Source organism: Cnephaeus nilssonii (assembly GCF_951640355.1).
Source record: "Cnephaeus nilssonii genome assembly, chromosome: 5".
Taxonomy (NCBI): domain Eukaryota; kingdom Metazoa; phylum Chordata; class Mammalia; order Chiroptera; family Vespertilionidae; genus Cnephaeus; species Cnephaeus nilssonii.
In genome coordinates, this window is record NC_137076.1 from 58,769,638 (window position 1) to 58,794,225 (window position 24,588).

The 24,588-nt window shown below is 39.1% G+C and overlaps 1 protein-coding gene across 3 annotated transcripts in view; it reads left to right on the forward strand.

Moving 5' to 3' along the window:
- Nucleotides 1–24,588, forward strand: part of INPP4B (inositol polyphosphate-4-phosphatase type II B) — a 564,192-nt gene that overhangs the window by 266,767 nt on the left and 272,837 nt on the right. For all 3 annotated transcript variants that reach the window (XM_079772160.1, XM_079772161.1, XM_079772164.1), the window contains exons 4-5: nt 3,193–3,410; nt 5,285–5,329. In XM_079772160.1, coding sequence (XP_079628286.1) covers nt 3,320–3,410; nt 5,285–5,329 — 136 coding nt within the window. In that variant the 5' untranslated portion in view covers nt 3,193–3,319. The remainder of the gene's footprint in view (nt 1–3,192; nt 3,411–5,284; nt 5,330–24,588) is intronic.

Sequence of the window (24,588 nt, forward strand, 5' to 3'; positions counted from 1 at the left end):
TGATATAAAATAAGAGTAGGTTCCTGTTCCTGAGAATAGGGGCCTAGTTGCAAAACTTTGAATATAATTATTCTACGGTGGTGATAGCCTCCCAAGGACCCTGACGTTTCCCAGGAGGGAAAATGAGCAGTGAAGACAGAGGTGAATCCCCATGTGGGTCATAGCCCTGGTTTTAAGGCTCCTGTGTTCCTCTCCCTGATCACATCTCCCAAAACCCTCCTCCCAGACATCGTAACTCTTCTGATTTCACTATTTATCATGCATTTCTCTGTGATTGCACCCCTATATAATATAAAATTAGAGTATTATATTACATGCTTCAAAGCTTTCTATAAGTACCATCATATACCCACCCCACCCCGATCCTTCAGCTCCTCCTCACTCTTTCTCCTCTTTTGCTCTATACTTCGTTTGTGAAGTTAATCAATGTTGATATGTGAGATGACAATCCATTTTACATAGAATGAATAGATAGCAATATATTTATCTACTTTCTTATTGCTGAGCATTTAGCCTGTTTTCAATATTTTATTATTAGAAGTTGATTTGCTGTGAACCTCCTTCTATGTTTTGGTATGTGTTTGCAAGAATTTCCCTAGAATATAACTTAGAAGTGGAATTGCTGTTCAACTTTACTCGATATTACAAATTTTTTCCCCATTGTGGCTGGAACACCACAGCGCATAAAAGTTTATATTGCTCTAAATCCTCATCAATATTTGAGCTTTTGAGACTTCAAAATTTTTACTTATTGATGGTTATATACTTACATCTCATTCGGTTTTAATTTGCATTTCCATGATAACTAGTGAAGTTGAGGCTCTATTAAGTTGTTTCTTGGCAATCTGTGTTTGATATTTTTGAAGTACCTGTTTATATATTTTGATAGGCTTTTTTCCATTGGATTGTTTTGCTAACATTTTAAATATATTTTGGAGACTAAATCTTTATCAGTTATGCTTATTACACACATTATTTCCTTTTTCTGCTTGTTTTAGGTTTAATTTGCCTTTTTTCTAGTTACATGGTGAGAGCTTAGATCATTGATTTGAGATCTTCTTTTCTAATATAAGCATTAATATAAAATTTCCTCCAGGTATCTTTTAATATGTAGGGCAGTGATTTCATTCTGATTCAAATATGTTCATATATGTATATATCCTATGAATAACCTCTGAATATGTAAAATTATTTAGAACTGTATTGTTTAATTTTCAAATATTTGGGGATTTTCCATATATTTTTTTGATTTCTAGTTTAATTTTATTATGGTCAGAAAATATACTTGTTTTTATTTTAATTCTTTTAAATTTGTTAAGGTTTATTTTAGAATTAAGATATAATCTTAATGAATTTTTCATGTATATTTTGGGGGGAAAATCAGTATTCTGTTGTTGTGGGATGAATTGTGTTAAAATGTCAATTAGGTCAAGTTGTTGGCAGTATTGTTCAGTCTTCTATATCCTCACTGTTTTTCTGCCTACTTTCTTCTCCATTACTGAGAGAAAATGTATATCATTGTGGATTTGATTTCTCCTTTCAGTTTTGTATGTGTGGCTCCATTCTCTCTAAAATTGAAGTTATTTTTTCAGATAGTGAATAGCTTTGAATGGGTTATATTATGTGTAAAACTGGACCATGTTAACAAGTCCTTTTAGGCATCTCACTTTAATCCTCTCCACTCACCTCCAAATTACACACACCCACACATAGAATTTACATTATTTTATTATTCACCATGAGTGTGCAGAATTGAGATTTTGTTAGGATTCATTCGTATTACCTTATTAAGGTCTCCTTTTCAATTTTTAAGGTGACTGATCAGAATTGAGGGTTGAGTCTTTGGTCAAGAAATATAGTAAAGTCAACCAACTCCTGTATCTAAGTCCTATACATAGCAGTCTTCCACAGATATCATCCCCACTAATGCTCATGCATTTGTCATAGGTTCTGAAGAGAATGTGGTTCAGTGACTACATGCCCTTACCAGAAAGACTATTAAACTTAAATAGTTAAAAAATAAATTAGAAAGCATTGTATTAATTCAAAATACAATTTTCAAATTGACAGAATATGGTGCAATGGCCCTTTACCCCAGCAAGTGTTCCTAGTTATATCTTTAGAAGCCAATGTGTATTTATCTGCAACCTTATTGTATTATTTTCTAAAGATTCCAGATGCTTTCTGGATTTAATTTTTGCCAGATGATCTTAAAAACTAGAGCTGAATTATAAATTAAGTTGCTTTGTTAAGCACAACAAAGAGTAAGGCTGTGGATTTGTGTAGTTGGAGACTAAATCAGTATTCCAAACCCAAACTCTATTGCTGCAATCTCATTAAACAGCATTGGGTAGATATTTAGAGATTTTATACATTTTAATTCAGCTGGTCACTTGATTTAAAACTACATTGATTTTTTTTTTTCTGTTTAATTCTTGGTCATGTATATCATGCTAGATATCAAAATGAATTGGAAACTTGGAGGCTGTCTGTATTAACAGGGTAGTAAGTTCTTGGAAAGGTTCCTTTCCCCATGCTAATTTTCATCACTTTGCTATTGCTTTCATTTCCCCTTGAGCTTTAGCTTTTAAGGATTATTATTCATTCTTTTCAACTTCTACCTCGATCATTAAACAATTACACCTTTATCAGGCAGAGCAGCAACAGACTCTGTGGATAATGATGAGGTTGGAAACTCCCCTGCACAACCTGTTGGCTCATCTTGGAAGAAGAATGTCATGCCAAATTATCTTTATGTGTTCATGAATAATGTTCTAACAAGGATGGTTGGAGAGATGAGTATAAAGGGCAGTTCTAATGGAAAGAATGAAAGTAATATTCATCTTGGCAAAACATTATAATGCCTCGACAAGATGCTATCTGTCCTTGCTGCTAAATTAGGTGCATTTAAGTTAGCATCCCCTGTAGCTATCTGCTATTTTGCAGAATGAACTAAAAGAGAACGAATATACCTTTCAAGATTTAGAACTCCCTCTTATGACCATAAAATAATTGCAGGGAAATACCCATTTAACCCAGAATTCTTAGTATATTAACTGGGTGGATTGGTTTTGAATGTAGAAGTAGTATAGGCAGGCAGGTAGTTATAGTCTCTACTCATCTTTAATTCTTAGCTTTAGACTGAACTCTAGAGTAACTGACATTTTTGCTGTTGATGTTTCCTCAATGCAGAATTTTAGAGTGGGATATCGGGTCTTTAGTGTGAAGATACGTCGATACTAAACCAGGAATCATTGGTAGTGACATTTGGACACGAAACATTGGAAAACTAAAAAGTAAGCAACTGTGAAGGTTGATCATGGAAATCAAAGAGGAAGGCACATCTGAAGAAGGCCAGCACTTCCTTCCCACACCCCAGGCAAATGAGAGTGGGGACTTTCACTTGACAAGTAAGTATGTGTGTGCCCCTTCTTGGAAGTCTCTGACAACGCACATTGGGTTGACCAAACACACAGAAACTGGGGTTCTAACAAATGGCATAAGATTAACAAAATGTTTTCCCTTTGCACTACTTCTTTTGTTGTTGTGAGTCTATGAAATGCTTCTTACCTTTTATCATCTTTTATGAGATTGATGATAGTCCATGAAACTGTTAAATATCAAATGGTAGAATCAAAGTTGCTGAATGTGTATTAAGACACTAACTAATACTTCTTAAGTACCCCTTCTATTTATCATTTGTATAATCTCATGTGGAATTATTTTTCGGAACATAGACATTTTCTCTTTAACACCAAGGGCTAAGTGGAAAGCTTTAGGGTGAGATGATTGTACTGCTGTCACTGCTCTACCTGAGAGCACCAAGTCTCATAGAGAGAGCAAACTTGGAGACTTGGGCAAGATTTACATCTGAACATTCCAATCAGGATTTGTGCTACTCTGATCATTAAAATCGTTGGAAGATTATATGTTTTTCTCCCATGTTCAAAATTCTAGGGTTCAGGTTTTATTGTTTAGCATGAATTGTGTCCTTTCTTTTCTTTTCAGACGGTTCTTGTTGCCCAGTTATTAACACTGGCAAACATATGCCTAACCTCTCACTTAATTTACATTATAAAAATAATCCTTAGAAAATGGTATTGGTTGGATGCATTTTTTTGAGAAATTTGGTTGTCAGAGCTTATAGCAGAGTTAATTGTGAATAACCTTTTAAAAAATCTACACTATTCAAAATGCACAAAGGCCTACCTAATGATTGTCACTTTAACCTCTCTTGGAAAGTCTAAAATTGTTAACCATAGCATTGTTAAATGTCAGCGGGAAGAAAAATAAAATGGTTACCATGCAAAACCTGTGAACTCTATAAATAACAAAATGGATGATTTTTATACAGAGAGGTGGTTCTAACAACATATTAGTGACCAGATGCTATTAAATTTAAATAGTATCTGATGAATCCACCAGTAAAAATAAAGAAGGAAAGGATTTGCATAATATTCTTACATTACTGCCAAATGGTTTACTTGTCCATAATTTAGTTTTGCCTCTTTGGCCACCATGAGAGCTACCAAATGGCATCCCAGGCCTCATCCACTCTTGTTTAGGAAGCCCCTGTACTGTGTGCGGTCTTCAGGCATCCACCTTCCATTCTCACTTATCACAGCCTTGTCTTCCTACCTTTAATCATTAGATGTTCCCATTTCCTTACCTTTGTCCTCAGACTTACTTTCCCTTCTACTGCATCTTAAATCATTGAGCCATGTTATTAGGTTTTTTTAAAAAAACTCCAGCAAGAGAAATAGAGGCATTTAATAGAATGTTGATTTGAGCTCTCAATAAGCTGGCAGTATAACCACCAGCATAATACCCTTCATAACCTAAGTAGAGATATCCTTTAAATTAGTAATTCACTGTGTATAGCAGGTTGGAGTGGTTTGAAAGAAAACTCTATATGGAAGAGTGCTTTGGAGAGGTCATCCTTTTTTGAAAGTTTCATCTCTGTCTCCATGCATTTAAAAGAAACAGACACAGTGGGAAATGTTTTATATTTGTCACAGCTTACAATATTTGATATTCTTTATGGCTATGGAGCTAAATAGCTCAGTCAAATTTTTAGTTATATCTAGTTCTGTTACAAATATTATGTCTTCCCCTGAGAACCCACTGCTTATAAATCTGATCAACTGACTTTATTTATTCTGCCAAATAATATATTAATATATTCTGGGCATGGTGAAACATAGCAATATTCAATGACATATTTTTGATAATGTTTATAATGACTTAAATATCTTTAATCTGAATTCTTACCTATTATTTATAGGTATTCAGAAGACACCAAATGAACCGCAGTTGGAATTCATCCTTGGTAAGAAACTCCATCTTATTTATATCAATAAATATAATAATTTGTATATAAAGTTTGCAAGTTGTAGGTACATTACTTGTATCCTTATATATTTTATAATCTTTTATGAACAATGTTCTATAAGGTAAATGCTAGTTTCCCTATTTTTACATAAAGAATCTGAGCTGAGGACTAGGTCACTTCACTACCCCAAGGACATAAGATTTAGTGATGACAAAGTTTGGCCTTTCAACCAAGTCTGGCATCCACAAATATGGTGCCCAGAACTCAATCTCATGCAGTGACCGGATTTTGTTGCTAATCAACATGTCTGGAAATCTTTGTGTCTACTTATTTACTCCTTTGGCTGGAGACCGACCTAATGTGGAGTTTTTCTTTGTTTTCCTTTATGCCCCTTTTAGTCTCACTCACCCCAAAATACCTCCTTATTCTTCCACCTTGAAAATGGGATGATGCTTTTATTTTGAGGCATAATTTATTGAGAAAATAACTATTTATAATTTTTTGTTTTAATAGTTTGTTTGCTCTTTCTAATAGGCTTAATTTTTAGAGTGGTTTTAGGTTCACTGCAAAATTTAGTAAAAGGTGTAAAGATTTCTCATGTACTCCCTACCTCCACAAATGCATAGCCTCCCTCATTTTCAACATCCCTTGCCAGAGTGGTACATTTGTTATGGTTGATGCACCTACTATGACACATCATCATCACCCAAAGTCCAAAGGTTACATTAGGATTCTCTTTTGGTATTGCACATTCTATGGGTTTCCATTATTATAGTATCGTATAGAGTATTTTCACTGCCCTAAGAATCCTCTGTGCTCCACCTATTCATCCATCCCTCCCCTAAACCCTGGCAACCACTAATCTTTTTACTGTCTTCATAGTTTTGCCTTTTTCAGAAGGTCAGATAGTTGGAGTCATAAAGTATATAGCTCTTTCAGATTGCCTTTTTTCACTTAATTATATTGCTGTTAAGTTTTCTCTATATCTTCTCGTGGCTTGGTAGCTTATTCCTTTTTTAGCACTGAATAATAGTCCATTTTCTGGATGTACCACAGTTTATTTATCCATTTGCCTACTGAAGGACATCTTGGTTTCTTCCCAGTTTTGGCAGCTATGAATAAAAGTTCTATAAATATCTTGTGCAAGTTTCTGTGTAGACATAACTTTTCAACACCTTTGTGCAAATACCAAGGAGCTTAATTAGTGGATCAAATGGTAAGAATATATTTAAGTTTTGTAAGAAATTGTCAAGCTGTCTTCCAAAATGGCTGTACCATTTTGCATTCCCAATGATGTGTAAGAGTTCCTGTTGCTCCACAGCCTCACCCGAATTTATTGTTATCAGTATTCCTGATTTTGGTATAATTTATTTTTTTTAACATTTCATTTTTATTACATATGTAGCTAAAAGGTGCTGTAAGTTAAGGATTCTGGATTTTTTCTTTCTCAAATATTGAGAAACAGAAATGTGAAAACTCAAGAAACATCTGTGGTAATATCAATAAAGTTAGACTTTTTTTGTGTGTTTTTTTTTCCCTAGAGTTCTCAGATATAGAACCAATTCATTTTCAGAAAGGGAGCTGAAGAGCAAAATAGGCCTAGGCACCTCTTGACTCACTGGCAATAACTCTTACTACTTGAGCCTTCATCTAGCCATATTTTATTTTTAATGAAAAATAATTATTTTACATTTTTGACAGGACTTCTGAAAAGTAAAAAATTGTTTGAATTATTTGGTGTATTTCAAAAGACAGATATAAGCCTTCTTATTTGCATCCTGGAGAACAGGGGTAATCTGAAGGAGGCAGAAGCAGTTGGGGTAGAGGAGGTTCGGTAAACCTGGTGGCCAACTTTCAAGAGACAGCGTGTCTGGGCCAAATACCTGTCTTCTATTTGAATTTAAGTGATCTGTCCTGTTCAAAGACCTAACTATGCTCTTTTTTTGAAAGTCCAGTCAAGTTCAGTAGCAATGCTGTTGTCACTTAAATTTCTGGCTTTGGATCATAGATCTAAAAGAGGAGCAGCTGCAGGAAATGATTCATAATGATTGACCTCCCATTTAAAAAAATCAAATATCTTTTTTTATGTTTATTAAAAAAGTACACTAGATTTCTTAACAATAGATAATTTTATCTTATCACAGGGCAAGAAATGCCTGACAATTAAACAAAAGAAAGTTATTAAAGTCTCCAGGGAATTGAATTGTTGATCTTGAAAGATAAATTCCCCAAATTCATTGTTATGTCTCTTAGAATGTTAAGATCCTCGACTTTTTTATTTCTTGAAAAAAAAATACTTAAACTACTCTTTCAAGGATAATCTATGTTTTAGTGTATATTTTTATCACTTTTTTCTTTGTTTTCTTAATCCCACAAATTTTTCAACACTTCACTTGTTATGTAGTTAACTTCATTCATAAGGAATAATGAGAGTAATAATTTCTTAAATATTGTTATCATTGTTGAAGAATGTGCATATTTATTTAATTAGAAAGCATAGTGTCTTAAAATAAAAATAAATATTTTAGCAAAAAATAGGATAAACAAGGTAGGGAGCTTTTCAACTTAATTTTTCAACTAAATTTTTGATATTTGATTCTTGAGTTTTTACCAAAGTATTCAAATAAATTGAGAATTCCAATCGCTTTGTGTTTTTACATTTAGAAAACAGCTACTCTGATTTTGTTAGCTGTCTATTGCTTTGAATAAGTTATTTTCAATGAGGATTTGTTTCTGCTTTGTCTGTATGCCACTATAAAATCACTATATCTTGCTGAAGTTCCTCTGCTACATCTTTATTCAGCTAAATGAGGTAGGAGATGCTTAGTCAATTGAGCAAGCTAATTGACTAAAAATATCTTGCTATCACAAAATAAGCATGTACTGAAAAAATGAGTATCTCATGTCCTTTGTCAACTGTATATCTCATGGTTGGCTGCCTTTAAATTAAATAATTCACTCTTGCAACTGCAAATCTGCTTCCACATTTCTTTCATTGTTTCATTTGAGTGTATTGAAACCATTTTTATTTTCACAAAGGGAGAAATAATTAAAACCTCCAGAGAATGCTTATTTTGTTTATGGCTTAATAAAATTGTTTTCATTTTAACAAAGCTGGCATTTAAGAAGAGTGATCATTTCTTAAAATATGGGAACATTTTTTTCACTTGAATTCAATGTTGAAAATGTATAGAGAAGACTAATATTGACAATGAGATAAAAGAAATTTCTATGAACTATTTCATAAGCTCATCCTAGTGTCAATAAAAAGCTTATAAGAATGTGTTTCATATTTTATATGGACATCATCTTACCTAATAATAGAGAAACATGTAAATTGGCCATACCTTTGCCACACCCACAGCCAATCAGAGTGAGTATGCAAATTAACCCAACAAAGATGGCGGTTAATTTGCATACATACCTGGGTTGGGGGAACCTCCTCGGCACCTAGGTCACACCCAGCCGGCCATCAGGCAGAGGCTTTAGGCGTGGGAGGGGCCGAGCCTGTGATCAGAGGGGCGGGGGTCCCCTTCCCAAGCCTAAAGCCTGGGGCAGAGGCTTTAGGTGTGGGAAGGGGCCGAGCCTGAGATCAGAGATGTGGGTGGGGGAACCCCTTCCCAAGCCTAAAGCCTGGGGCAGAGGCTTTAGGCTTAGGAAGGGGCCAAGCCTACGATCAGAGGTGCCTGGGGGAGCCCCTTCCCAAGCATAAAGCCTGCTTTAGGCTTGGGAAGGGCCAAGCCTGCAATCAGAGGTGAGGCGGGGGGGACCCCTTCTCAAGCCTAAACCTGGGGAGGAGGCTTTTGGCTTGGGAAGGGGCTGAGCTTGGGATCGAAGGGAAGGGGAAAATATCAGTGGAAACATATCCTCAGGTGAGGATAAAAATAAAGAAAGAAATGTCATATCCTATGAAAGACACATCTTGAAAATGCTTAAAGAAAGTTGTCATTTTTTATGATGAAGGGACTGGAGTCCGTGTTGATGAAAATACCTTGGCGGCTGCAGTGGGGTGATGGGGCTGGCGCCTTCCCCTGATCAGCCATATTGCCTCAAGCAAAGGGAGGCCAGACTGCGGCTTAGGTATGCTCCCAATGGGGAGCGGGCTTAAGCCATCTGTAGGACATCCCCTGAGGGCTCCCAGTATGTGAGAGGGGGCAGGCTGGGCTGAGGGACCCCTCCCCAGTGCACGAATTTTGTGCACCGGGCCCCTAGTATATGTCATAATTTCAAAACAATAAGGCTAATGTGTTCAGTGGTTAAAATTCAGTTTTATCACAGCATGTCAATGACAAGATGTTCTTAGGTAGGTTCCTTCAAATATTAGAGTGGCTTTAGTAAGGAGAGGTTATCCTCTGTGGTTGTTAAAGCTTTGTCCAGGAAAATACTGACTCCAAATGTTCTATTCTCCTCTTGGATTGCATATTAGATTATGTGTACTAATTTTGGATTTTGGATATAGAGCCTTTTTGTTCCTAAACTAGAGGCTCGAAGTATGAAATTCGTGCGAGGGGCTTGGCCCCTGCTGCCAAGGCAGCCACCTCTGCCTTGGACCCTGCCACCGCAGCCCCCGCCCCTGCAGCCCCCCGCCCACCGTTGCTTCGTCCAGAAGGTCATCTGGAAGGATGTCCGGTCTAATTAGCATATTATGCTTTTATTATTACATAAGCCCAGTTAAAAACAAAGTCATGTCAATCATATCAGTTTTCTGTCTTCAGAATTTGAAAATGTGTATAAAAATATGCCCAAATTGATAAGCGGCATCAAACAGTCTCATCTATTTACAGACACAGCTTTTATAGCTTGCTAGTGCCTTCATTAACCTACATGTCAGGTCCATTTATACTTTATGAATCAGTCATAGTTTTATATGTTTCTTTGAGAGAGAAAATCTTAGGAGGCCAAACTTTCTGATTTTCTCGTGTCCACACTTCTACTTCTGAGGGTCTGTGTTCTATAAATGATTATAAAGCTCTGACTTGTTTAGAACTCCAGAGGGAGAGTGGAAGATTTTAGTATATCTTTTTCAGTATTTTTCTCCTCTACATGATATGCAGGGCCAGCTAATGGGAATACCAAACACAGAGGTATATTTTTATATTTAATGTATTGATAAAAAATACATTGCTTCATACAAGCTGCTAGATAATCTTCAAGAGATAAGAGAAACAACTGCTAAGAATTAGACAAGCCCTGGGCTGGCCCTATTTTGTTGTCTGTTATAAATTTATTATCATGTTCTTGATTCTTAGAGTATGATACTTTCCTTAGAAAAAAATTGCATTCCACTGAACAATAGTTTTGTTTCAACTATATGCTTACCTCCTTATAAACAGGAAGCGATGTTTTTCTCACCACAACTCTGCAGGGTAATAACATTAAAAATAAGGAACATTTATTGAGAGCTTATTTGCTCACCAAACATTGTTCTAAATAATTTGCATAAGTTAAATACTTTAATTTTCATTATGAGATAATTGCTCTATTATCATCCTTATTTTACAGGAAAAGAAACTTAGACACGAATAGGTAAGGTAATGAGCCCCAGATTTGAACCAGGAGACCTCAGTACAGGGCATGCTCTCCCATATTATCTGTACTCAAAAGATAAAAAAATCTAAGATTCCTAATGGCCGACTTTCCAGATATGTAAGTTGAGTGACAGTTAGGATCCACGTTGAGTTGATTCTGATTTGAAAGCTCCTGCTTTTAACCATCAGCCTGTATCCCCTCCTTATTGATTCCCGCTTCCAAGGATTTCCAGGAGGTGGTAAGACAAACAACTGTAAGGCCAGGCAGATTGCAATCAGAGCAAAATAACAGCATAAACCAAGAACTATAGAAGGACTGCACAAGCAGTGATTAAATATAACTGAGGCATTGGAAATAGTATCTCAGAGGAAGTGGCCTTTGGACCAGGTCTGGGAGGATGAACAGGGTTTCATTTGATTTGAGAAGGAGCATAGGGGCAGCTCAGGCAAAGGGAGTAGCTAAATACATAAAACAAAATCCTAGAGCTCATTTTCCAAGTTGATGCATTTAACACTCATTTACATTTCCCTCTTTATTACTTCTAATCCCACTCTAAGAAGAAATTAAGTCTCTAGAAATTCTCTTGCAATATTTTATAATTGTTACATACATATTAGGAATTTGTTTTAAAATTCTAAATGAACACAAGTCTTTTAAACATTGTCTTACTGCTAGCAAATTGTTTTTGGGTATCAGAAAGAACTCATTGAGTCTTACTGGCGCTGGGGATATGAAACTCAGAGAAAGCTCTGGCTGTGCTAAGCTGTACCCTGCAGAATTTTCAGCCATGCTGTGCTCCTGAAAATTGCATACCTCTGCAGAATTTTCACACACAAGAATCATCCCAATGTGTCTGCCTTTGAGCTATCTTAGTCTTGACCTGTGGGGTTTTGGTTCCAGGACCCCCTTGGATACAAAAAACCATGAATGCTCAAGTCCCTTATGTGAAATGGTGCAGGACAATGCATACAATTGGATCTCTGCAAATTCCAGGCCCCAAAATGGGAAATACTGTTTTCCATCTGAAGTTGGTTGAATCTAAAGATACAAAACCTCCTTATATGGAGGACAGACTGTACTTTTTAGGAGATATTTTCCCAAACAACCATTTATTGACAACACAACAATAAAAATAACAGACAACTAATAGAAATGTATTTACATTTCAGCCTCAGATTTCAGTTTATAATCATGAGTGGGGAGGCACTATAGCTCACCAGCTAAAGAGGGGAGTGCAAAGCCCGTTGCTAGGATTTGAATTTTGTCTTTGTTACTACCTAGCTTTGTGGCCTTGGAAATATTACACAATGTTTCTGACTCTTGGTTTTCTTATCTGTAAAATAGGAAGGATATCAGTATTTAACTGTAAAGTTCTTGTTAGGATTAAATGAGTTAATATACATAAAGCACTTAAAACTGGTATTTGACATACAATTAATGATTGGTTAACCTTTATTGTTTTGAATATAATGTTGGATGAATCACTTCATCATAGTGAATACTTCTTGAAGCAGCGGGGTCTTGGTGTTGCATTTTTGTGCATAATAATTGCTACCACTTAGGGAGAGGTATTAGGCTGCACCCTTTTCACTTTTTATCTCTGCTCCTCCACAGACTTCCAGCTATTCATGTTCACAGATGAATTCAGTCATTTGCCCAAGGGCATAAGGCCAGGAAGTGGATTATTAAAAGTACAGGAATGGGAAAGGGAAGACAATAAAAAGTTATCTAAGACCTGCATAATGTTTTTGTAATCCTGAAATAATTAGAGATTTTATTGAAAGAAGAGAAAAATGAACCAATTAGAGGGTCTTAACAGATCTGTCATGTGGGTAGTGGCTTCTGGGGACTGAAGATGTAATGTGTGCTACGGTTGGAATGTTCTTATTGACATTGATCTAAATTCCAGCTTGGCCCTCTTCAGGAAGTTCAGATACCAGACATCAGTAATAAATGAGAAGTACCTGAGATAGCAAACTTCTCTTCTTTTTGCCACTACTGTATCATTTAACTAAATTTTTCTGTGATAAAATATATTTACTCTTCTTGTCAAATTTCTTTCTGAGTAATATATCATAGAAGCTTTTAATAAAGGGGGTCTTTGACCATGTTTAACTTCATAGGCCTACATTGGTCATTCCACATAGGTTTAACAAATTATTTGTTAGAGTTTATTTTTAATTTTTATTTTTTTAAAATATATTTTATTGATTTTTTACAGAGAGGAAGAGAGAGGGACAGAGAGCCAGAAACATCGATGAGAGAGAAACATCGATCAGCTGCCTCTTGCACACCCCCCACTGGGGATGTGCCCGCAACCAAGGTACATGCCCTTGACCGGAATCGAACCTGGGACCCTTGAGTCCGCAGGCCGACGCTCTATCCACTGAGCCAAACCGGTTTCGGCTAGAGTTTATTTTTTTATATTCACCTTCTAACGTCTTTATTTGTGTCTTTCATCCATGATCAACATGCTCCATCCAGTTTCTTTCTCTTTCTGTGTGATTCACCTAATTACACTCTTCCCTCCACTGTCTAATTACTGAGAGTGGCTGGTCGCTGGATCAGGTCTACCTTTGCAGCATCTGTTGCTATGGATGAGTAATTGAGGGATCAGGACTACCTAGGGGCTTTGTTCATTAGGTGGCTTTGCTTTGTGTAAAGTCAAAAGCCGCTGACGTTATGATGCTGCTGTCTGTGGGGCTGAAATTTGTCAGCCACCCTTCTTGTCCTTGTCTTGTCAAGCAGATGGTATCCAAATGTACCCTATTGGGAACCATGCCATGGGGAAGAGAAGCGGCCTAGTGGAGTGGGCCTCAGAATTCCAAAAAAAACCCTTCTCGTTTCATTGTACAAAACAGTCTTTCCCCAAAGGCTTCTCGCTTGGGCTTTGACCTTTTGAAGCTGGCAAAGGTGGTGCTGTCTCCATTTCACAACAAAGATACTGACTCTCAGAGGGGTTAAGTGAGTTGCCTGCAGTTGAATGCTTTGCCTGGTAGGAGAAAGCCCCAAACTTTCAAGTGCTGTGCCCCTTACTCCTGCGTGACCTCTACTTTATCAATGACACAGATTGCTCTTGGACATTATCTGCAGTGGTGAGGGGGCAGAAGTCAGTTTGAGGAGAAAAAAATATCCCAGGTCAAAACTTGTGCCATTCACAATGTAAGTTTTATCCCAATACTAAAAAAAAACTTAAACACAATCTTGCTCTGAAAAATTCCAAACATAAATGTTAAATAACAATTATGAGCCTTTGTCTCCAAAATTGGTAACTTGCCCTCATTTTTCCATGGAGCTCTCTTCTCCCATTTTCAGCTGGATAGTAGATATCTCCACCAGCTCAGCTAGGAGGTATTTTACACTTAAGATAGTTAAACCTGATTTTTTTATTCTCATTCCTGCCCTTTAAAACATTTTTATGCCCCCTGATGCCCATCTGTAAAATAAATCACCATCCATTCAGTTACACAAATCCCCAAATGATTAGTTTTTCTCAATTCTTCCTTTCCCCAAACTTTACATTAAGCCCATCATGTCCTATAATTTCCATGTTGAAAAAACATTCTGAAGGTGAACACCTCTCTCCATTGCCACCACTATCCTTCAATTCTAAGCCACTATCAGCTCTTACCAGGGCTGATTAGGGAAAGCCAGCGAGGTCCTCATATTCTCCTTGCTTCTGCTCTGGCCCCTGCATCTTCTTCCTGCCAGTAGACCCAGAACAATCTTTAAAAAATGTAAATGTGATTACTTTACTGCCCTAGATAAAATCCTCCATTGGCTTCTATTTCACTTACAATAAAATGGAAATGCCTTACCACATTCCACAAGGATCTTGAACATCCATTCTCTCCTTGCCTGTGCTAATCTTTTGGCTCAGCAACCACACTGGTCTTCTTTTTGCTTCTCAAATAGGCCAAACCTCTGAGTCTTTGCATTGCTGCCTCCACCTTCTAAGCTGAAAGTCACCTCATCAGAGAAGGTTTCCCCGATCCATGGATCCATGGTCCTCTAAAATTCTCAATTAAATCATCCTGTTTAAAATTCTCACTAAATTACTTTTTTAAATTTCATGTCCCACGAGATTATAAACTCCATAAAATAGGGAACTTGTGTTCTTGTTCACCGCTATGAAACTGTCACCTAGAATCATGTTGGGCACATTTAGACAGTCCATAAATATCCATGAACTGAATGCATGCATGGGTGCCTTTGCTTTGTTCTGCTCATGTTTCTTCATTAAATAAATTTATATATGTAGCTGTACCTTGGAAACATTTCATAATTATTACTAAAACAGTGGTTTATAAAAGCAATTAATTTTAAATTTCTCAAGAAATCCAATTGTTTAACCATTGATATTTTGTTGTTAGTAAATTATATTAGGAAAGATAGAGCTTTACTGCCCTTGGGGTTCTTCTAGAGAGAACTGATGAGTCAGTCATAGGCAGAGCTGAACAAATGAGTTCTGTAACTAGACTGGATAGCTGACAATTGCTTACCTGTGTAGAAGTTATACACCTAAAATTCTTCACAAAGTCACTTTAAGATGTCTGTATTATGACAGCATCAGGAAGCAACAACCTTGTTATGGACATGTTCTTATGAACATACATATTCACATAGTAAGAAGCATAGCAGATAACTAAAATAGTAGAAATCAACTGGGTCCAGAGATTTGAAGTCACATTTCAGCCTATACATGTAACCCCGAGAGAAGGCAGTACAAGGGCAGTGTTTTAGAGCATGGGCTGAGTGCCATCCTGAGAGTGTCTGAATCCTGATTCTGCTGCTGGCTACCTGTGCAACTCTGAACAATTTATCTTTACTGGGTTGTTTTGTGGGTTGAATGAGGTAGTGCACTTAAAGCACTAAGAATAGTGCTAGATGTATACGTGACCTCTTAATGCTGTTATTCTAATTGCTATCTTGGATTAACCCCTTACTTTCTCAGAAACTCTGATTCCTCATCAGTAAGTTGTGAATAATAATTGCTATTTCATAGGGCATTTGAACTAATATAAATGAAAGTGAGAAATTCTTTATTAATACATTATTAGGAATTTAATAGATCTTTTTATTTTTTTTCATGTATTCAATTGGATCTTCACAAGCACTCAGTGGGAATAACTATAATTATCGTCCCCATTTCCAGAGGAGGATACTGAGACTCCAACATGAATTTAAAGTCACCCAGTCAGGACTGTAGTCTCTGACACTGATCCTTTGGGTGTTTACTATACAGAGCAAGTAAGAACTGCCATGGGGACCTTCAAATAGAAGGTGTCTCATATTCTTACCTTATCTAGTTTACCACATGTCCTGGAAGAGCTGAGAAGATGGTTTTTCTTTCATGTAATTTGGGTAGTATAGCCTACTTCTCCTTCTATCTGAAACTTCCTGTAGAGCTAGGGCTCTGAAGCATTTTCCATTCACCCAGCAGGCGCTCTGCTAAGCTTTAGTTTTGAACTGCTCTCCTTGGAGATCCCAAATATTCTGAGACAAGTTCTTTGTTCCCTTCAGACTCTGATTCTCGTAGAACCACTTTCTCTCACTTTCAAGTTATCTGATCTACACTGTTTTGACATAGTGTTAAACTCCTAGCTTTTGCTCTATTAGACCCTTTGTGCCCTCCAGCTAGACCATATTTGTCTTCTCACCTTCAGACTCACTGGTCTTCCCCCATCTTGTCTCAGGTCTCCTAGATCACTAGTCATATCTAGCTTTAGCTTATCTGTACCAACCTTATTTCATTTCCTGTGAGTCATCAATCTTATGATGGAAGAAATGACTGTCCTAAAGCCCTATGCTAAACATGAGTATTGAGATTTTGTCTTTTCTACAGGAAAGTCACATACATGATTGACTCAAAAGACTCAAGAAAAACAGGAGTTATCTTTTTTGGGCTCTTCAAAATTTGTCTGCCCCCGAAGAATGTTCTAGATGGAGACAATAAAATGAGAAGCTAATTATCCTCTCAGAATCTTCCGTTCTCCTATTCTTTCCTTCCCCCCTTATTTCCTACTCTTTCTATGTATGGCTTTGATTTAATACTTCCAATTGACTTATAAAATATTTGGCATTAGAGGGACAGCAATTTCATAGAAACATTTAATAATTCCACATATAATTACTAAGCCTAATACATTTATAGGAGAAAAGTTAATGAAATTTTTAAAATTATCTTAATTTAAGAACCACCTTCTAACATTTAAGCTCCTATGAAATTTGTCTAAAACATTTTAGTTTGGGAAAGCATGTCTAAAAATTGCTTCAGTCAGGATTGGGTGGAATGCAGACCAAGAGTCTGTGTGTTACTCGTGAAGTCATCCAGATTAAATAACTGCTTTCTGAATTGCTTACTACTTTCTGCCCAGACAGATGGACCTTAGTTTCCTTCAATAGAGAATCAACTTCTGAAGGCAATATTCCGGGATCCTATTTCCTTTATTAGTATTCTTTCTCAAACTCCCAAACACTTTCTGGGCATCATTTTGTGTTCTCAGTTGGAGTTCAACAACTCTGAGCACAGATCTCTTAGCCATCTACCTTTGGCGACTTGGGTCCTGACTTTCCTCCTGTAACTATTATCTCCACCCACCACACTGGCCTCATTTTTAGGTTTGGAAGTAAATCTGGGAAGCAGCCACTTCCCACTCACCCATGCACCCTGCTGGATCCACTGATGGGCTCTATGCTTGTCCTGAACAGGAATCCTGAACAGGAATCCTATTACCTCTCGTGTTGAACTGGTAGTTCTGGAAAAACGTTGTCCTCCTGGCCTTTGAGTGGATAAAAGGCTTAAGGTTGTTTCCTGTGTTTCTTCCTCTTACTTCTGCAATCCTACTTCAGACACTACAGATTTCCATTTACGGACTCGCCAGATATTTCTTTCAGTATTCAGAGGGACCAGCTTCCACTCTTGGAATAACATTTTCATTTTTTCTTAAGCAGCACATATGTTCCTGTTGAAAAGAACAGCAGAAAGCTGCAAGCACTTGTTTCTGAAGTGGAATGTGGATTTGGAGCACACACACAAAGAGCCAAGTCTGTACACAGTGCTAGGCGGTGATGCCAGACCAGTGTGAGGTTCACCGCATTTAGCATGGGATATCAGCACCAGAAGAGACACAAGCATAGACTTGTTTTGAATTCAATGGCTTGAGGATGGGGTCTCAGCCAGCAAGGTAACATTCATGAAAATAAGACAGAATAGAAATTGCTGAGGCTTGACATGAGAGAAGCTGAGGGAGCCTGGACAAGCTGGAGAATGGGAATCTTCTGGTACTGACAATAGTGATTTAGACCAAATTTGTTCTTTTCACATGCAAATATGCAGTCTTCTGTACAGCTGGCATCTTCATTGCTCCCGAAAAGAGCAATTCCACGGAGCATCGCTGTCCCAGGCCCAGGTTTCTTTTTTCTCTCCCTCTAGATTCTTCAATGATGTAGAAACTGGCAAATGATACTAAGGATTTAGTATGTATAATGTCCCAACTAAAGAAGTGAATGGCATCTTCTCAGCCACTTTATGTAAAAGGCCAACATGTTTTTATTTAACACACACAGATCCATATAAAATATGGTGGCATATTTTCATATTGTCTTGTGATGGGGTTGGGAGCAAAGTCGCACATTTTATTTCAGGTCCTATTTCTCTATTCCTAAATCTAGCTATCCACATCAAAGAAATCAGTTTAATTTACAAGTGAACCCATTGAAATGAAATTTAGGAGCAGTGGTGCTCAGATCTCAATGTAGCAAGAATTCGAAAGCAGTATTTCTGCAACAAAATCTCTTCAATTCCTTCTTGCAAATTATTACCGACATTCCTCAATAACTCTGTCTTCCGGTTCCTCTTTATGGCATCAGTCTCATCCTTTCCTCAAGTTTTACTTGAATTCTATTATCAGGGTACTGGCCGTCTTAAAATTCTTGTTCCATAGTGAAATCACCACTGACCATGCATAGGACCAGATGGGATAGAATGATGTTACTGACAAAATATTAACACAGGCTGCTGAATACTGAGCTATTGGTAAAAACAAAACAAAACATAAATAATAGTCTTCATCTTTAGCCATATGTTGTGATCTACAAATGTGACTACTGTTTAGTTAAAAATATGGATATGGAACTAATGGAACCACGAGGCAGCAATAGGCACATTTTTGTTCTGGACATGAGCTAACACAAGCAAAGTGTAAGCCTAATGCCACGTGGTACATAGTAAGTGTGCAGTAAAATGTGCTTCCTGCTCCACACCCCCATATTCTGTGCAAGCTTCATGTATAATCTTAAATGAGAGAAACCTTAATATGTGTATGATATTGCCCTGGCAGGTATGGCTCAGTTGGTTGAGCGTTGTCCTGTGCACCAGGGTCTCAGGTTGGGTTCCATTCCCAGTCAGGGCACATGCCCAGGCTGCGGGTTCGGTCCTGGATGGAGTGTGTATGGGGAATTGATGTGTCTCTCTGACACCAATGTTTCTCCCTCTCTCTCTTTAAAATAAAATCTAAAAAAATAAAATAACTTGCAGCCATGTGCCCCTGGATCCGGGTGAGGCTGGGTCCCGGGTCCAGGTGAGGCTGCGTGCCCCTGGGCCCGGGAGAGGCCACGCGCCCCGGGGTCCGGGTGAGGCCATGCGCCCCTGGGTCCATGTGAAGCTGGATCCTGGGTCCGGGTGAGGCCGTGCACCCCTGGGTCCGGGAGTGGCCACGCGCCCCTGGGTCCGGGTGAGGCCACGCGCCCCGGGTCCAGGTGAGGCCACGCGCCCCTGGGTCCGGGTGAGGCTGGATCCCAGGACTGGGTGAGGCCACGCACACCTGGGTCCGGGTGAGGCCATGCGCCCCGGGGCCTGGGTGATGCTGGGTCCCAGGTCCAGGTGAGGCCTTGCGCCCCTTAGTCTGGGTGAAGCTGCGCCCATGTGTCCGGGCGAGACCAAACCAGAGGGAGTCGGACCTGCATTACCACCATTTGTCCACCATCCAGAGCTGAAAAGTCAGTGCTGACATGTACACATAAGGAACTGGTGGACATTGAAATTGGGTCTCAAAAGAACTGTTGGTCCAGAAAGAAACTTACTACAGACTGATTCATTTGCCTGTCAGCATAACTATTATTGCTCGTCTCACATTCGGTTCTTATAAGTATATTTCTAGTAACACATGATCTCACTCATCTAGGGGAAATGATGAACAACATAGACTGATGAACAAGAACAGACCCAGAAACAGGGAGGCATCGATTGGACTGTCGGGCCTCAGAAGGAGAGTAGGGGAGGGTGGGGGTAGGGGGGAGAGATCAACCAAAGGACTTGTGTGCATGCATACAAGCCTAACCAATGGTTAAGGACAACAGGGGGGTGGGGGCATCCGTGGGGAGGGGTGTGTGATGGGAATGGGGGGATGAGGACAAATATGTGACACCTTAATCAATAAAGAAATTTAAAAAAAAATAACTTGCATAAGAGAAACTTTGCCTTTTTCTCACAGCAGAGTTCTTTTTAAAAATTTAGAAAAAAGTTGTATGATATTAGCATTTTATTGTGGTCATATAGAAGCAAAAAAAATCTAGCATTATTTTAATATGTGTGAGGAATTCTTTTATCAGGATGGCTTTATTTTTTATTTATTTAGTCTCTCTCTCTCTGTGTGTGTGAGTTTGTGTATGTGTGTATTGATTCCTTGGGTTGATATCTTATCTTTGAACATTAAATATTGAATTACTTTTTATCCCCGGACTTCCTGGGCACCTAAAATTAATGGTATTTGTTCAAGATATGTGAGTAAATTTATTTTACCCTAATTTTGAATTTGGAATATTAACATTTTGAATTCAATGCCTAAAAATAAAAGAAAGAAAGAGCCCTAACTGGTTTGGCTTAGTGGATAGAGCATCAGTCTGCAGACTGAAGGGTCCTGGTGTCAATTCCTGTCAAGGGCATGTACCTTGGTTGCAGGCTGAATTCCCGGTAAGGGGTGTGCAGGAGCCAGCTGATTAATGTTTTTAACTCTCTATCCCTCTCCCTTCCTCTCTGTAAAAATCAATAAAATATGTTAAAAACAAAAAAATTCCAAATTTTAAATTATTTTTCCACACAACTTTTATACATTTTTTTTATTTTTTCAAAAAAATATTGCTTATATTTTTGGCAGCTACACAGGGTTCACAAATTATTTAGGGAATTGTGTCTTAATTAAAATCTCCCACACAATAGTTAAGAAAAATAATAACACATTCTTGTTTAATTTCTATAAAGGCTTAAAAATGGTTATTAACTGAAGGAAGAAGTTGTGGTTTGTTAAGATAGATGTATTCCTGACCTCAGCAGTCAAGTCTTATGAATATGCAAGTGATGACTTCTATAATCTCACCTTTCAGACTGATGAGAAAAACATGTAAGACAGGATGTTTGAAATAGCGGAGAACTCGAAGGAATAATACCAAATCAGAAAAATTATAGAAAATAGGCTTGATCAGTTGAAATTAAGCTAAAATGAACAAGGAGGGCAAAATATGACACTCAGCTCAATCAATTAGAGATATACAGATTCTGCAGAGAATACAGAATGAAATGGAAGGATATAAATGAATGGCTATAAGTTAGCTAAGCATGCTCTATAGCCACATTTTTCTAAGAAATAGCCTTAAGAAAATATTCAAGAGGGAATAGTGTTCCTAACTACTCATGAAATTCTCATTGCGTGATGTTAGTGTGAAGCAGGGACACTGTGTATGCAGTCGTTTTACTACACACAAATGAATTACCAGACATTGCAGTACCCTGGGACTGAATCCACTCAGGGGATCTGAACTGTCAAGGTTGAGATATCCTAGTCTTCAGAAGATTAAAATTCCTGAGAAAAAGGAATAGAAAAACAACAACAACAACAAAACAAAGGCAGAAGAAATTTTTTAAAAGGAAAACATTTTATAATGGCAAAGTAAGTCAAGAGAAGGGCTATCAGGCTTTTTAAGGACTACATATATCTTTTAATGTATGGTGTAAATTGATTTCATCTAGATGTAATCACTGGTATACAATGGCAACTGGGAAACCATATAATGAAGTCCAGTAATTTATTGGATTGGAAACATAACCCAAATTGGTGTATCAATTGATCAGTGGCATCTAATTTTCTGAAGCACAAGGAACAGGACATATATGTGACATTTTTCTTTTTTAGCAACCTGACCCAACGTTAAGAATTTGAAAAGTAAAGAAAAAACTGTTTTCTAGGCTGGAAGGGGCTTACCCACACCACAGGCTTAGGGAGGTGGCTGCTTCTCTTGGAGGCGGGAGGAGAGGACTGCTGAGTTTAGGGAGCCTCGAACCAGATGTCTATTTCCCTCCAGCCCTGTCTGTGTTAGTCTCCTTTTCTATTCAGCATGCCTTCAGTGCTCTGTACCTTGGCCTTCGTTGCCCTGGAGGGACGTGGATGCATGTCTTTCTTTTTCCCCAGGAACGGTCTTTAAAGGGTATAAAAGGTGTGGTTCCATCACGCTATATTGGGATCGATCTGTACCATTTCTTTTTAATTATAAGAAAAAGAAGCTTTACTAGAATTAACAGTCTTCCTTTTTGATGAAGGGAATATACAGAGCAGAGGAGCAAGTCTTTCCCTGATCCCTTGGGATTCTGCAGTTTTAAGATAATACCGCCCTCTGGGCTATTGTCCACAGAGCCAAGTAACTTACTTCCTAGCTAAACCCATTCTTAGCGGGGAAGCTGACCATTTGCATGTAGCACATCTGAGGCAGACAGAAAATAAAGCTTTCTGCTATTCGTGGCTTCTCATTTGGAAGTGCCTAGTCAGAAGTGAAATGAACCAGTGTGAGTGTGCCCATCTGTTTGCACAGAAGGTGGTATATTCATGATACCTATGATTGCCAAATTCAACAAATAATCCAATAAAGGGTTTTTCTATTTCCCTTACTTATTGATATGAAAACAAGAAGTTACAAAAAGTCACAGGAATATATCCTATATAATAAAGAGGTAATATGCAAATTAACCCTCAGGCCATCACAAGATGGCTGTGCCCACACAGAGGCGGAGTTCCTGTAACACAAGATGGCTACGCCCACAGCGGAGGCAGGGTTCCCGTAACAAGCGATCAGCAGGGACCTGAGGCTGCGTGGCACCGGACCGGGTCGGGGGATCTGAGGCTGCACCCCCCACCCAGCGGGGCTTCACTGGGGACCTCAGGCTGCGCCTCCTGGTGCCAGGCTGGGGGACCTCAGGCCGTGCCCCCTGCCTGGCAGGGCTTGACGGGGGACCTCAAGGCACACACCCCACCCTGGTGATGGGCTGGGGGACCTCAGGCTGTGCCCTTTGCCCCGGGCTGGGGGACCTGAGGCCATGCCCCCTGCCCCAGCACCTGGCTGGGGGACCTCAGGCTGCGCCCCCCACCTGGCGGGGCTTGACAGGGGACCTGAGGCTGTGCTCCCCGCCCAGTGCCGGGCCAGGGGACCTGAGGCTGCGCCCCCCTACCTGCTGGGCTTGATGGGGGTGGGGCCGGCCATGTCTGGGTCTCGTGCAATTTCAAGGCACATGCAGGTGGGCGGGGACTTGACTCTGGACCCTGCGGTGTGCCCCAGACTCTGACAGGAGGAAGATTTTCATATACATTTTAGTAATTTTCTTTCATCTTTGACACTTCTATTATAGAGAACGGGCAAATAGCAATATTAAAATATTTCCTCTAATTCCCTTTTAATGTGCACGAATTTCGTGCACTGGGCCACTAGTGTGTGTGTGTGTGTGTGTGTGTGCGTGTGTGTGTACTAGAGGCCTGGCACCCAAAATTTGTGTACGGGTATGGTCCCTAGATCTGGCCTGCGATCAGGGCCATCTTCCCTGGCTGCCCCCAGCTGGCCCCGCCCCCGCTGCCACCCATCCCAGGTCCCTGTTCGCCATTGGGAGATCGGAGCCTGATGGCTGGGGGAAGGGACCAAGAGGTTGGCTATTCCCGCCTGCTCACTGGCCCCACCCCCACTGCTGGTTACCCTCTGTGTGGGGTGACTGGCAGGAAGGGGGCCTTGGCCTGGCACCACACATGCCCCCCACCACCCATCCCCAGTTCCCAGTTCGCCATCGGGTGATCGGAGTCTGCTGGCCAGGGAAAGGGACCAAGGGGTGGTCAGTGCCCCTCGTAGTGACTGGTCGAGTGGTTGTTCTGCCGTTAGGGTCAATTTGCATATTACCCTTTTATTATATAGGATAGAGGCCTGGTGCATGGGTGGGGGCCAGCTGCTGCCCTGATGGGGGCCCTGGATTGGGGTGGGGGTCCCTGATGGGGGGCGGGGCCAACCAGGGTGAGGGGCTGTGATAGTTCTGGTCTCTGGTTGTTCTGATCATTCCCCCATTTTGGTCACTGGGCTTTTATTATATAGGATATATACTGTGTGTGTATATATATATATATATATATATATATATATATATATATTAGTAATAAAATGCTTTTATTGAAAAAGAGTAAGGCTACACAAAATCTGGACCAACCTGGGATACCTTGAGCACATGATTTTTATAAGAATATTGGATAGAGCCCTGGCCAGTGTGCCTCAGTTGGTCGAGCATCTTCCCATGAACTAAGAGGTCACCGGTTCAATTCCTGGTCAGGGCAGTTTTCTGGGTTGCGGGGGCATGCAGGAGACAGCCAATCATTGATGTTTCTCTCTCCCTCTCCCTTCCTTTCTCTTTTAAAAAAAGTTAATTT